Source organism: Thermobia domestica, chromosome 4 (genome assembly GCF_964235325.1).
Source record: "Thermobia domestica chromosome 4, izTheDome1.hap1.1, whole genome shotgun sequence".
Taxonomy (NCBI): Eukaryota; Metazoa; Arthropoda; class Insecta; order Zygentoma; family Lepismatidae; genus Thermobia; species Thermobia domestica.
Window position 1 is genome coordinate 99,717,458 of NC_137457.1, and position 16,257 is coordinate 99,733,714.

At 36.5% G+C, this 16,257-nt stretch overlaps 1 protein-coding gene across 1 annotated transcript; it reads right to left on the reverse strand.

Annotated features, from left to right (window-relative positions):
• Positions 1-1,097: 1,097 nt before the first annotated feature.
• Positions 1,098-6,082, reverse strand: LOC145683341 (uncharacterized). Its single transcript, XM_081754684.1, has 3 exons — positions 5,941-6,082; positions 3,515-3,844; positions 1,098-1,495 (listed from the first exon to the last, which is right to left on the reverse strand). Exons 2-3 carry the CDS (start codon positions 3,825-3,827, stop codon positions 1,410-1,412), a joined length of 399 nt encoding a protein of 132 aa, XP_081610810.1. The 5' UTR covers positions 3,828-3,844; positions 5,941-6,082; the 3' UTR covers positions 1,098-1,409.
• Between the last annotated feature and the right edge of the window lie 10,175 nt (positions 6,083-16,257).

Sequence of the window (16,257 nt, forward strand, 5' to 3'; positions counted from 1 at the left end):
TCCAATGGGATGTCCCGATGGGATATTTGCGATGTCCATGCGTCATCCCACGATATCAGCAGGACGTCCTGTAGCTGTTGATCAGACGGCCGAATGTCCGCTTCATGGATATCCCATGGACGTCCCGCGAGACGTCCGTGTGATGTCTGCGAGACGTGATTTGTACATCGCGATGGGACGTCCGGTGGATGTCACATGGATATCTCAAATCGCCTAGCTGGACGGAGAAGGGAGGGACCACCCTTTGCCCTTCCTTATATTACTAAACGAAGATATAAATGTCCTTTATGATGCTTGAATACCCTGCTTCCGAGAGACGGAATTTCCATTGTCAAGAGTGCTAGTTGAATGTCCATCCAACTATGACTCCTAATATGAAGTCTGCCACTCGGAAGCAGGACATTTCCCGCACCATAATGGAAATTTAATTAGATCTTCATTTAGTAATAAAAGAAAAGACAAAGGGTGCAAACAATGAACTTTCTGTAATACTTATGTAATTAATTTCGACGTAGCATTCTAGTGGACGTACTAATTCAGAACAGAGAAAAAAGTTTCTAAGAAAACTGGCTTAACCATACCAGCTTCGTGAAAATGTGGTGTTATTATATAATATACCAAAAGATTAAAAAAAATAGTTGCGGGTTCAAAATATATGTCGTGATAAACCACGAAAGCAGCTCTGCAACCATACGCCCAATGCATTTCCATGGCTAAGCGAGAATAGTGAACGGTTTTTTAAATTTTAGTTTAGTGTCGACAGGATTTTAGTTTGCGAACTATCAGTCACCGGCACCGAATTCTATCAGCTGCGCAACAAAGTTACAGATAATTAATGAAGAGAAACGGAACAATCAACTATCAGAAGATTTTATATATATATTGTACAGTATGTAATTCTTATTAATTGAAAAATTGATTGAAATTTTGTTTTCAATTTCATAATTTACATTGAGACTAAAAACCAAGTACAGTAGATTTTCTTTCTTTATTTCAATAAATGCTAATTAAGTTTAATCCATGTAAATCCTACACTTCCATTAAAAATAAAAAAGAGGATATGTAACCTCATAAAAGGGTTATACCAATGTCTTTGCCTTGGGCGACGAATGTTAAAAAAAAAAATGATTCAACATAATCTGTTTGTGACTAAGTTGTAAGAAGGAGAAGACGACCGACTTTAATTTAGAATAAATAACTTGGGTATTATTATCACTCAAACACATTTCTTGAAAAACTGTTGTCTTTTGTTCCTACAATAAAAAAAAATCACCGTTAACTGCAGATTTCACAGATCGTTAAATCTGCATGACAGAACATCAAAACAATGCGTTCTTAGTTTTATTTTACACTTTTTCTTGCATAACTAATCATTGTTAGTGTTGTTCTTCTGCCTGAGAGCCCGCTCTTTAGCATGACGAAGCCACTTTTTTTATTACATCTGATATCTCTGCATCTGTTGATGCCTTGCAATGCTTGTGATACCGCACAGTGCCTGCAACAATAAAAACAAACTATTAAGTAAATGATTATGTACAATATAAAACATGTTCAGAAAAAAGGGTCACAAACTTTCAGGGTAGATCAAAAGAAAAGTTCTTTTAGTAAAGAAACGCGTCGTTTCGGAGATAAAAGCTGCCGAAAACGTGGGAAACTGAACTTCAGAAACTATTTAACGTTATGGTACTAATTAGTGTTGTGTAAAGCGTACACTTGAAGTCATACTTACATTAGTTAGAAAATGCGTGTTCCAAATCTGTACAATGCGTTCGGACGGGATTACTCCGAAAGGCGATACAGAATTTTTTTAAGGAGTTCCTTACGCACGCATTAGAGTTTTGGAATATATATATTTCCAAATCGAGCAGGTATGACTGAGTGCGAAAGCTTAAACCGCACTCTGTACGGAATGAAGAATGTGGGAGGAAACGGGAGAACCCCGGGAAAGCCCACGCACACGGTGTTTGTCCACCACAAAGTTCACTTGGCGGGGGCTGGGATCGAACCCGGGACCCTAAGCACCAGAGGTGAACGGTCTACCACTCAGCCACCACGGCCCCACTCTGTACGTTGAATAGTTTATGAAATTCGATTTCCCACATTGTCGGCAGCTCATACTCCGAAACGAAGCGCAAAAGACATGTTTAGTACGGCTTTTTTCTTCTTTTGATGCAATCTTTCTGCCCTGAAACTTTGTGACCCTTTTTCCTGAACATCTTTGTACTTAGTACAAATCTAATAAATGTCTACAATAAGAATGAGAATTTAACACAATCGTCGATCTTGTAGTATTTGAGATTTTTGAACTTCCTTTTTAACATTAACTCTCGTTATCCAGGTTATTTCCAAGAGATACGGACGTAGTCATCAGATGAAACTTTTAAGAAACAATACCATTGAGCACTTTTCCTGTTTTTTTTTTCAAGGTATTGTTAAGTATGTATCCTACTCCCATAAACGGAGTTCTGGAAATAGGAATATTGCTGCTGTCCATGAAGTGCACGTAAACATAGATATATGACATATAAAGCATGGATATAAAACATTGATACATTATTAACTTTCGGGAATAATCCTCCCTTCTGTTGAATGAAGTCCGAGAGTCACACGGATTTAAAGAGTTACAATAACTAAGTCGCCTAAGACGTGAAAACACTGAACTACACTACTTTGTCACTGTTCAGTGTTTTCTTTACATTTGTTTGTTGCCTTCTTAAGCGTAAATAACAGTGACAATATTTTTTTGACATCAAAAAAGTTGTTTAGTTCAGCTAATTTCCTTAATTATTTTAATCCACTTGATTTTCCGACTTTATTCAACAGAAGAAGAAAACTGGCTAATTTTAATTTTATACAATGGAAATTGGCTATCCATTTTTCCTACTTTTTGACTACTTTTCTAGAAATACAAGGAACCTAATATATGTTTTCCTTAAAGAAATCTATATTTGAAGTAAAGCATAAATGTCTAGTAGCATTAGCATTTCTAAAGTATAGCATAGCACAAATGTCTACAGTGGATAAGCTCGTCTTGTAATCAAGGGGTCCCGGGCTCAATTCCAGGTTGGGAACAAAAGGTTCGGATCCCTCGTTCAACTTTAGTTCCTGTCCTTAGGACGTCAACATCCCATGGAACGCAATGGGAAATCACCATATGGATTCACCTTACCCACAAACCTTTGGGTCAGACCAGTCTTCGGGCAGAACACCACATCGTCATCAGCAGTAGCATAGAATATCATTTCACATTCCTAGAATTACCCTGAGGAAGAAAATATTTTGACTAATTGTCTGTATGTTACCCCACCCACTACAAATAAAAAGGAATGTACCGTATGGAGGGACCCTTGTCATAGAATTGTTGATAACTGGTTGAAAATAAAGGTTACTATTGATATTTCGTGCGTTAGAAACATTTTTACTGTAAAAGCATATTAAGTATTAAAAAACTATAAATGGCAATTTACAAATGAATTGAATTTAAGATCTAATTTTATATATTACTGGAACTAACCTTCGTGTTCTTGGACAGCAGTACTCTCATCTGAAGTGACTGGGCTCCGCTTAGGGGTTTTTGCCATTCCAGGATCATCCACATTGGTGCTCGTCACGACCTTTTTAGAAAAGAGATTCGGTACCGGTGGCAAAGTCTTCTTTATTGTAGAAACACTTTGCTTAATCGCTTCACTAAGGGCAATATCTTCGTCCGAAGATGATGATTGCTGTTTTCTAGCTCGTATGCGACGTTTCTTTCTCTGTATCTCAAAAGATTCTTCATTACCTGTATCAACTTCGGTCTGGTCTCTCCCGAGTTCTAATTTCTTCATCCCACGCTCGTAAGAATCTAGAATGAATATTGAAACAAATTAGAGTTTACTAATATCACTTCTAATCATGTTCGTCAGTAAAATTATATACAATGTCAGAATTGCTTCGAGTTGAACAAAAGCGAATGCAAGACCATTTTGAACTGACTCAACGTGTTTTCACCTGTTGGGCTTTATTCCAAGAGTGTCACTTAGACCACTTGGGACTTCGCTCCAGCAACTCACTGATTTCTGCTATAGAATCGAAAAATAGTGCTTCTTATAGAGGTTTCAATTTTTTTCCATTTAATGCTTTCAAGTTGACCCCAGAGCCATAACGACGGGAAGGCAGGGAGCACCTTTACAGAATTAAAACCCACCTTTTATTTTATCCATTTTTACCTTCAGTTGCACTTTTTACCCATTAGGTCTACTGCGCCCGACTTTTGCCTCTAGGGGCACTTTGTTGCGGCCCACGAGAACTTTGCTTACGAAACTGAAATCTGTTATCGTCAAAATTCTGGTTTCGTACATGTTTCCCTCAGATCCATTTTTTCATCCATTTTTAACATGCACTTTGTATACATATGTGTATACAGAAAAGGAGACATTTATTTCTGGCAAATCTTTATATAAAGATTCATAGTAGCAAAAATATTGATTGGTTCAGTAGTTTTTGCGCCAAATCATCACAAAAACGAGTGTAGATGCCAATCGTAGGAGCTACTACCGCTTCAGCTCAACAAGCAGTCAGAAGCCTTTTTTTTTTTTAATGGCCACTATGTAACCATCGCTATGATTATTTTTAAAAAATTACGTTTGGTAACATTCAACGCCTCATTATTATGAAAATTCAAAGAACCCTGAGGCACTGTGAATGAAAACCGTAACCTTCAAACAACCAAAAATTGAAATATCCACATTCCTGGACGTTGAACAGAAGTGCATCATACTTTTAATCATGAACTCCAGGCGAGACAAACAAAAGTTTAAACGAATCGGTATTACGCTCTTGATTTTTTTTAGAAAATAAGTTTCGTATACGATGTCACAAATATCCAATAATCAGTATATCACTGATACCGTTGAATAAGTAAAGCAATAAATAGATTTAAACAATGTTAATAGAAACTATCTGCCACTTAGGACACCAAATCGTAAGTAAAATATTCTTTGTCTCTACTTTCTGTAATTTACGTTGGTGTTACCTTACTTCATTATAAGAGGCCGTATTTTTTCTAAGTAAAATGTTATAATAAAATTTTAGTAGTTTCCCCCATAGCCTCATGGTCAGAGCGTTCGCTCTAAGTGAGTAAAATAAAGTATTACATCTGTATGGATAAACTTTGTTAACAGGTTATTACATGAGTGTTTTTCAATGTAAGAATGCAAAAATGCAAGAATGTCATAGCGAGGAATTGATCCACAAGTGGTAGGTTTTTGACAGCAAATATATCATCTTGGAATTTACTATTACTCTCACCAAGTACGCTCAATTATTGCAAACACAACTTAGTTTACAGTCTCATTTTTATTACGATTACCAAGGATCTTCTATTCACCAAAATTAAACTGTACTAATTTTACAGTTTTTCTGTAATATCTTCAAAACAGATAAAGAAATTGAACAGTGTGAACCCAGTGTCATCAATATTATATTATTTTGCATTTTTACGAATCACCTACCACCTAGCTTTTTACGAATCATCTAGCCGTCCCTTTGCAGCTTATAGGTGTATCTCACAAATCCATGCCGCATCTATTAATAACTACACAGCAAAACGAGAAAGATGAGTCATGATAACGGTATGACATGCACAATAATATTGTCTATTGCACTACATTTCCATTTTTCAAGTTACTTTTTATTGATTTTGAGGATATTACAGAAATACTGTAAAATTAGTATAGTTTAATTTTGCTGTATGAAAGACCCTTAATATCTACAATAATATAAAAAACTCATACTTTTTGTTTGTGACAGATATTATTGTAAAATTGTACGTTTGACATTTTTTTCTTTTCCTTTTTCTTTTCAGTTTCAATAAATTCAAATTTTAAAAAAAAATCCATATAAAAAATCGAAGTCTTTATATAATTAAGAAAGTGGTGAAGAAAATATTAAAACACTCACATGATTGACCAATAATTTCATAAACCCTATGGATACTCCAGTCTTCCTTTGGTTCTAATTTCTCCTCTACTGCCTTATAGTATTTTGTAAAACTGCTGTAGTTCGGCCAATAGCATTTTCTTTTCCCATCTAGTAACCAATTAACCGGCACCAGTTGTATCCCGTCGGAGAATTCAACAACATAATACTGTGCCTCTGGAATCTTTTCTTCAGACATTTTGCACTGACGGTATGGAATTCTATAACAGGTAAAAACGAATAACACAGATGTATAAAGAGTTTAAGCATGCAAAAATATATTTTTCCCCCCATAACTGTACAGGCTAAACGTATCAGCAACTTTTGTTTATCAGTTCAGTTTATTTCTCGCGGAAAACTGTTAACGAATCAGTTGAAACCATTTCAGCTCTAATTTCAAGGACGAAATTCAAACACTGACGTAAAAACAGACCTCGAAATGGACCGGGGGGGTCACGGTGGCTCAGTGGTAGTGCTCGGGCTCCCAGGTTTGATCCCAGGCATTGCCATGTGAGCTTGTGGTGGCCAACACCGTGCTCGTGGGTTTTCTCCCGTTTCCTCCCACTTTCTCATTCCACCATTTTTTCTTCATCATTCTCCTTCATCGTCCCCTTTAGCCCTATCGCTGGCACAATCGTGGGACGTTAAATTACCCCTTTTCCTTTCTTTCAAAATGGCCCGGAGCGGACCGGACGGCGTTCCGGTTCGTGAAAGGCGGGAACCATTCCGTTCCGTCTCGTGAGAAGGTTCAATGAACCACACAAAAACTCATACAAATTGAAGCACACTTCAGAAAGTATCTAGCGTTCCGTTTCGTGAAACTTTTCATTTCGAGCCCTGCGTAAAAAAGAATTATTGGTCCATAGAGTGAATCGTTATATTGGGTTATTCTGGTCAATGGAACAGAACAATGCTATCGAAAATAGCAATATATGTAAAATTTAACACGAAACCTATCACATATGCATGAATAGTAAGTACACAAATTGTAAACAAATATTTTGACTTTTGAAATCTCTCTCTTTTTTTTTTTTTTTTTTAAAAAAACTACAATCGGTTCAGCAGCTCCTTAAAGTAATATAGACGTATTAAGATTACATAAAATAAATTTCTCTGATCACTGGATGACATCATATAGTGTAGCGATTATGACGACACCGCATTCGATGCTGTCTCGTATTATTGGCCTGTCCCGATACTTTTGCCTAACCCTGAATTCATTACCCCTGCTGCTTCCTGACCCTGAGTGGACGCCGAAAGTGGGATGTTCCGGCTGAGGATTTATTTATTTATTTATTTCGGAAAAACAACAGGCAAATGCCTAATTACAGTTTCCCTTGTTGTAAAGTGTATTTAATACACTTTAAAATACATATATAATAACATACTAATATGACACAATTCAATTATAATACACTCTAAAATACACATACAATAAAATAATAATATGAAAGTAAAATATACGTTAAAATACAAATAGCACGATATACAGGATACAACAAATTTATGTAGAGTGAAAATTTTGTTTGTAACTAAAAACATCTATATCTGGGTGTTCTTGTGACGTCTTATTATACAATATACACATTTTTCTGATAGGCGATACATCTAATGCATTAGTCCTTTGCGCTGAAAGATGGAATATGTCATTATGGGGTCTCGTTGTTCTATGTGGGACGCGAATTTTTATTTCTGATAACAAATATTCTGAATCTATTGCACCATGAATTATTTTATGTAAGAAAGATAATATGAAATGACTTCTTCTGCTTTCAAGAGATTGTAATAAATATTTGTTTCGAAGACCTTCGTAGTTCTCAAATTTGGGATATATACCTGTTTCTTTATATGTCAAAAAGCGCACAAATTTATTTTGAATGTTTTCGATTTTATTTATATATTTCTTACTATTAGAACCCCATATTATCGCTGCATATTCCACCTTAGACCGCACATAGGCAGTGTATAATGTTTTGAGAGCATTAGTATTAGAAAAATCACCTCCTAATCTCATCACAAAGCCAAGATTCCTAAAGGCCTCACCAATTACTCTGTTGACATGAATATCGAATGATAGGTTTGACTGCAGAGTGACTCCAAGATCAGTAACATAATCCACTCTCTCAATTGGCGTTTGATTAATAGTATACGCATTGCGTACATAGTTTATTTTCCTGGTGTATGACACTACTTTACATTTTCTAATATTTAGTAGCAACTTATTTGATTCACACCATTGGGAAATAGCATTAATGTCATTTTGCAAAGAAATTGCGTCTAATTCCGTGGAGATACTGCGATAGATTTTTAGATCGTCAGCAAACAAAAGTTTGTGGGAAGATGTTATTACAGGTGGTAAATCGTTAACAAATAGTATAAATAACAGAGGTCCTAAGTTCGATCCCTGAGGCACACCAGAGTCTACGACATATTCCTTAGTTAAAATATTCTTGTATCGAACGCGATGTTTCCGTTGGTAAAGATAGGATGCTATAAGTTGTTGAAGATTTTGTGAAAAATTGAATGTCACAAGTTTGCTTAGAAGTATATCGTGATTAATTACGTCGAACGCCTTGGAGAAATCTGTATAAATTACATCTACTTGTTCCTTTTTATCAACTTGATTAGCTATAAAATGCGTAAGTTCTGAGAGATTAGTTACAGTTGACCTCTTTGGCATGAAACCATGTTGAAAGGGAGATATTACTGACCGTAAATGTGAATAAATTTTTTCGTATATAATAATTTCAAATATCTTAGATGGGGCAGATAGTAGGGTTATCGGTCGATAATTTTTTATTTGGTCTGTAGGGCAGCCTGTTTTGGGAATGGGACAGACGTCACCAATCTTCCATTTCGTAGGAAATGTAGAAGAAGCTATTGACTTGTTAAAAATAACTTGCAGGGGATGTTTCAGTATTTCTGAGCAGCCTTTAATGATATATGGTGGTATTTTGTCTGGTCCACAAGATGACCGTGGTTTAAGTTTTTTAATAGCATTCTCCACATCTTCAATATCTATAAAGTTAATGTTTAATTTGTCCAAGATTTCCGAATTATTGTGTTGCTCCATAGGAATAAGATTGTAGCTCGATTTATTGTGTGTCACTTGAAAATTTGTCATAAACGCGTTTGCAATATCAGCATCGTCACTCAAAGTTTGACCATCATAATGAAATATATTACTCCCCGAATTACTCTTTTTATTCTTAACATACGCCCAGAAAGTCTTAGGATTATTTATAATATTGGCCTCACAGTTGTTTAAATATATATTGTATGCATTAGAAATTTCTTTTTTAGAAAGAGCTCTCAATTCTTTAAATTTATTATAGTGATAAAGTGCGTCCCGAGAACCCTGCTTCCATTTCTTATGGTGATATGATTTGCTCTTAATTAATCTAATTATGTCACTTGAAAACCAAGTAGGGTAATTGAATTTAGTTCTTTTTCTCGGGATGCATCGGTCAAAAATAGAATAGAGTATATTATAGAAAAAATCCACAGAGTCATCTACAGTCAAACTATCTGTGATAGGTTCCCAATTTGTTAGTGATATTTCGCGATACAGTTTATCAAAGTCAGCATTAAAAAAATTATAGTCTCTTACTTCGCTTTTGTTTGTACACTTAACATTTCTAGAATTAATACATTTATATTCAGCTAGGAGGGCTGGGTGATGAACATCCTCCGGTAAAAGGGGAGGGTGTTCATGTATGACCTCTACGCTGGTAAGATTCGATAGTATTAGGTCAAGCGTTTTGCCATTCGAGTTTTTAATATTATTGTAGGTTTGTAAATTATAAAAATTCATTAAGTGAAATAATTCTTGACAGGTTGCAGTAGATGTTAAAAAATTGAAATCAGTTCCCGTGACCTGTAAGAGATTATAGTCGCCTGTCAGAAGAATGTTACTCTTTGGTTGCAGTACACTAAATATGTATTCAAAATATTCTCTATATATTGATTGATTTGATCCAGGTGCAATATATACAAGACCAATATATATACAATTAACCGTATCTACAAAAACTTTTACTGTAATACAATCAACACCAGGAATGTTTGGGGAAGGAATTTTCTGCACACGATATTTTTTATTTACAGCTAATACAACACCACCACACAATTTCTTACCAGAAGTAACAATATTTCTGTCTGCTCTTACCACGACATACTGCGAATCAAAGAGTTCAGAGTCATTATGACTGTTAGTAAGCCAAGATTCAGTTAATGCAATTGCCTGATAATTGTTACTTAATACATTTTCGGTCAGCGTTCTTAATTTGGTACGAGTTCCCCTTACGTTTTGAATATATATATTAAAATAGCCATCTTTCCCCTCAACTATATTGTCACTTTCACCTCTCACTTCGAATGTTTTTGTACTTACGGAAGTGTCCTTGGTGCACCCCCCTCATGCTGATATCTTTCTGCCTGCCTTGGAATGTCCAGATTGTGGGTTGGGGGAGGGAGCGGATGCTTGGTTTTCTTGTCGCAGATGCTGTCGAGGTTTTTCTTGTTCTTGATTGACAGGTGCTTTAGGCGATTCAGGTGGCTGATTGTAAATTCCCTCGGCATGGTCAGTTTCTTGGAAATACCTGTCTTCACTGTTCTGCAGTTCGGCAAGCGTGAATCTTTTCCCTTCAATATACAAATATCGGAAATTGATATTTGCATATTTTCCTTCTTTGCGCGCTTTCATTAAATAATATTGTAGCTGTTTACGTTCCTGTCTTACAGAACTAGAGTAATCTTGGTCCACATAAATGTTTGTACCCCGAAGTTTATTTCTATTTTTTAATACGTGTTCCTTTTTCTTATCACTTAAAAATTTACATACTATGGGCCTTGTTCTGCCCTGACACTTTCTTCCAACGCGGTGAGCCCTCTGTATAAATTGGTCATCAGTTTCCATTTGCAATCGGTCGTTTAGCAAATCACACACTTTTTTCCCTGTAGTTGCCCAGTCTTCATTCCCTTCCTCCTTCACCCCATAAAACACTAAATTTTGTCTTCGTGACCTGTTCTCGAGATCGTCAATTTTTTGTTCTAAAAACGTAGTATAACGATGTAGTTCACTTACTTCACCTGTCACTTCCAATAGTTTCGTTTCGATGGTATCTACTCTGTCAACCAGTTTTGTTACTGTTTCCCTTAATGTTTTGATTTCAGTTGTTAAGCGTTCATTAGATGCACAAAGGGATGCCACTTCAACCACTACTTTTTCATTGGACGCGCGAAGAGAAGATAATATATCTTTAATTTCAGCAATGTCATTACGTTGAGTGCTAGGAGGCCCAGGATGCTGCTCTACACCCCCGATGATTAACAAAGTAAATATTATTAATCCGTAGGCAAAAAACACTTTCGTATAGCCTGGTGTATTCACTAACACAGAACATGATGATTCTTTCACAGCAATTCTGAATAAGCCTATTCTGGCCCTATAAATTCCAAGCTCAACACCCATCACGGTTCACTGCACTCAGGAGCAAGAGAAAAACACGTCCACTCACTACCACACTCTCACTACCATTGAAACCAGGACCACGCTAACATGAAACCAAAACTACAATCCCTACACTACGGAACACTTCTAAAGAAATATGCAGCAAAATAAATATTATAAAATATTACCTTACGCTTTTTACATTTGCATTACAGTGCTGCAAATAGAAATGCCTATTTTCGATATTTAATCACTGAAAATTGCCAATAATTATTGACAAGTGACTGCCAGTGAGTGTCTGGCCACGTAAAAAAACACTACTATTTTTAAACCCAGCTAGTGTGGCCAGTGCCACCCCACCGCACGACAGTGTTAAGCTGTTCTAACATTTTCAATGCTCTTGTAGCATCAGTTCCAGAGCAAATACATTTGTCCGGCTAAATTCCATTTCCAGAACAATGTGCGGCGGGGAGGGGAGGAGGGGGCACTCCGAGAGGGTTTGTTGTTACTGCACGACAACGCACGACTTCATACAGCCAAACGGAACGGAACACATCCCCGGGGGTTTAACTAGTAAATTCTCTATCACCCTCCGTATAGCCCGGACGTAGAAGTTTCGGATTCCCCCTGAAGAACACCTCCATTTCCATACACTGAAAGAGGCACCACAGGCTACACTGACCTATTAGGGAACCTTGAGTAACATTACTTTGAACAGGACATGGATGATGTGGTGCCACGTTGGAATCCTGGTAGTATCGTAGAATGCATCGAGTGAACTCATTTTCACCTTACACCGTGTTTTTGTAGTGTTTTTTTTTATTTATTTTTTTTATTTTTCCAAATCCTAGATAGTTGATGATGTTCTTTCCGTTTACAACAGGCTGAGGCAGCTTTCAGCTTTAGGAAAAGGGGTTTATTTGCTTTTTGAATAATGTTCACATTCTTCCTTTTAATTTAACTGTCTACACTAATTCCTCGATTGTTCACACTTCGCTAGGAAACTGTATGTATGCGAATGATTTTGTGCTCCAAACCGTGTGCTATCATATTACAATTTTGTCAATAGTTAAAATACTGCGAAAATATTACCTTTTTGAAAGCTTTTTTTAAACGTAGACCCTTTATTGCACACTTTCGCAGGTTTTCCACAAAAAAAAAGTGTAATCAGTTTTGGAAATTTGTCCATTATTTTTACCCCCCCCCCTCCTTTTCAAATTCAGAAATTCCGCAGTTCAGTTTGCTGTACTGCCACGCGCTTACCACTACTAAATGGGGACAAAATTATCTTTCCAAGGGTGAAGAAGTCATTGCTGTTTCCTTTAACGGTTCTAGTTATGGTCGATTTCTTGTACTTTCATAGGATTAAATTTGTATACACGACGCCATCTTTAAATGTGAATAGCCTTGCTCAGCTAGCATTGTTTTAATAATAATTTGGGATTGTTCATTGAACACATGACCCCTTCACATATGTTTGTGTGAACGACATTGCTCATGGTCACTTGACACATGTTCCGACCAGTGACAGTTCCAGATTAGAACTGCAAGGAGCGGGCTACACAAGCCGCACCTCGTGTTGCAGATCGTTGGCATACCCAAAAGGGATATAGTACACATGAAGCTGCATCAGTTCCCAAAAAAGAAGGACGCTCATTCTTTTAGGGATTATTCATTGAGTATGTACGAACTTACAAAGGGGGTGACAAAGCGACTTTTATTTACTTATCGACTGATACGAAAATAAAAAAAAGAACATAGCTATTCTTTATATCTGCATGTGTAGTGCCCTTGTATTTTAACTATGACTATGTGTGTGTTTGGGGGGGGGATTTAACGCATATCGCATGTCTTGTGAACATGGATACTTCTTACTACTGCACTACGTAAAAAATTTATGGTATTTCATGTAGAAGTGGTAATAAAACACAGAAGAAACGCAGATCAGGGGGTTCTCATGTATACTATTACCCCCAAAACAACCTTTATTTCCACCACAGGCTATGCTGTTTGGGGGATGATGCAGATATCTAGCCTTTATTAACGTTCTTATAGTATTTTTAAGTACAAGGGCCAAATAGCAGGATTTTAGAATGCGCAAGCTAGTGACTGAAGCAATATTAATTTTATATTCTTAAGTACACGGACTAAAATGTTACTAAATATAACTCTCCGTGTTCACATTATCAGATAGCCCTACCAAATATAGTCCAGTGTCCAGGTGAAATATGTTTTAAGTAATTTTCAGTGAAGTCAATAGAGGAGATTTATAAGTATTTATGGTCAATGTGCCGTTCCGGGGTCCAGTGTTTTACGTGCGAAATTTACATTTTTTCCACTTCCCTTGATAGATTAGGTTAACATGGCTTTACTAATAGTAATAATAGTAAATAATCATACTTATGACACAACAAATGACATTTACTAATTTTGGCCCTGTACTTAAGAAATACGTCAGAATACTTAACGCCAATCATAATAGGAGGCAAAAGTGGACTTTTACCGGACGGTGTTTTCCTGGTTCACTCAACATCGAGACAGATATTCCACCAAATATCCATCGCTAATTGCCCAGAAGAACTCCTTCTTTCATACAGTATCGGATGATGCAAATCATCGTTCTTTCGTTCCTAGTGATGTACACAATGCTTAAAAAGGGGGTGCAGTGTGAGTACACCCAGTTTTGGCAAAGTGTCCTTGTAATCATAATATCCGACTCAGCACCCTCTTTGTGTGCTATTTCCTTATTTCGCCCCAGGTAATGTCTAAAATTCTGAAAGTGGGGTATACAGCCGCGTGTTTTGAATGCAAGGACACTTTACCGGGACCGTGTATGTACTCTTGTACTCAAAGATGTATCATCTGCACCGCCCTTTTTAGAATTCTGGACATCATTAGGAACGAAAGAAGATAATTTTCATCATAGTGGACTTCTGGCCAATTACCTATCTTTCCATGGGTTCCTCCTTTTTTTCCAATTCACCTTACATCACCAACCCTTCCTTCCGGTACATCATACTGTTTTTCTGCTAGTTTTGGATCCCCATAACGGTACAAGGACCGTAATTATTAGTAGAATCTTAATCTAACCTACCCAACCTAACCCACCAAACGAATCGTATTGCAGAAGCAAACAGAACGTAGTATAGTCTAACAGCACGAAAATCCCCCCCCCCCCAAAATTGAAATGTCGATAAATTTGGTAGAGCCATCTGCTAAAGTAGTGCCGATACCGCGTTTCAGAAATAATTTTAGTAACATTTTGGCCCTTGGGCGTAAAAATATGCTAACATTATTACTATTGCACGATTGCACATGTGCAGTGGTCTACACATTCTAAAATCTTGCCAGTCGGCAAATTGTTACAGAGAACAAAATTGTCACGTAAATAAAATGTACCATTTTTAAACCAGTAATTTTCACTGACCAGCATTAATGTATTTTTACTGCTTCTCCAACAGCCCGCTCCTTGCTGTTCATTGAACTGGAACTGTTACATGTGGGAACATATATCACTGTATTTTCTTTAAAGTAGTACACAAAAGGGTCTACATCCCATTTATCGCATTAGAAGTAACATTTTTTTATCGCTACAGTAAACAAACCTAACTTTAACTAACCTATAGTCAGAAATCGCAAGTTACGGTATCAAAAACTACATTTTTTTTTCACTCTGACATATTCGATTTTTTTGGGAGGATTGAACTGCATAAATCTTTAAAAAGCACTGCAAGTTATATTATCTAGACTTGAGTCGAGCAATGTTGCATAAATTATCACATTAAATACCTCAATTTTGCTTCGCTCATTTGAATCAGCAACTTCTGTTGTTTCTCGTAACTGCCAAAAATACACGCTGCGACTACCTAGTTCACAAGCAGTGAAATTATTGCACATTTACACTTGATGTGTATTAATCTATTTGCAACAAGTATGTATTGAATATAGTAAAATTACTTACCCTATATTCTTCAGCTAAAGCAACCATCACCTTTACAACATTGAGTCTACTTACATCCATCACGGCCCACCTTGCGCCGTGCATCATGGAAACAACTGCATAACATTTCGCGGTAATCAGCAGAAACAGTGAACGATCGCGCCGCGTTGGAAGTTTCTTCAAACATAGTATGAAATTATTATGTACTACTTTATTATCATTATTAATTATCTGAACATTATTAGTTCGGTATTGCAGAATTATACAATACGATGGACTAATATACTAATTATATAGTACTTTTCTATTATTATATTATTATTTAATAAATAATAATAATACTATAATAGAAAAGTATTATATAATTACTATATTTACTCTTTGAAGAAGTATCTTATAATAATAATAATAATAATAATAATAATATCAACAACCGCGGGATTATCCTGCCAGGATATCCACAGGATATCGCTCTACTGACAAAGCCGGGATTTTCCCGATAGGATATCTACAGGCTATAATGAGTACGTCCCAATATCCCGTACGACATAGTGACATCAATGGGACTAGTTCAGAACATCCCATGGATATCGGATGCTATTAGGGCCATCTGCATTCGAGAAAATGTAGACATTATTTTGTGAGGTTTGAATTGAGTAGCTCGTAATAAATGCGGCGCAGAGTCGCACCCAGTAATTTGCCTTTCATTATAAGATGAAGAACTCCCTTCTGAATAATTACCTACACACTGATTTAAACAATTCAATGGTTCACATGCACCCCTTACTGGCACATGTTCCGTAATTGGCAATGTGGCTTGAATTCCTATATTACAAGTACCCTCCATTTCAATTCTATGGCGGCCTTCATCCTTACCTGCACTCAATTCAGATCCATCTACCGTACT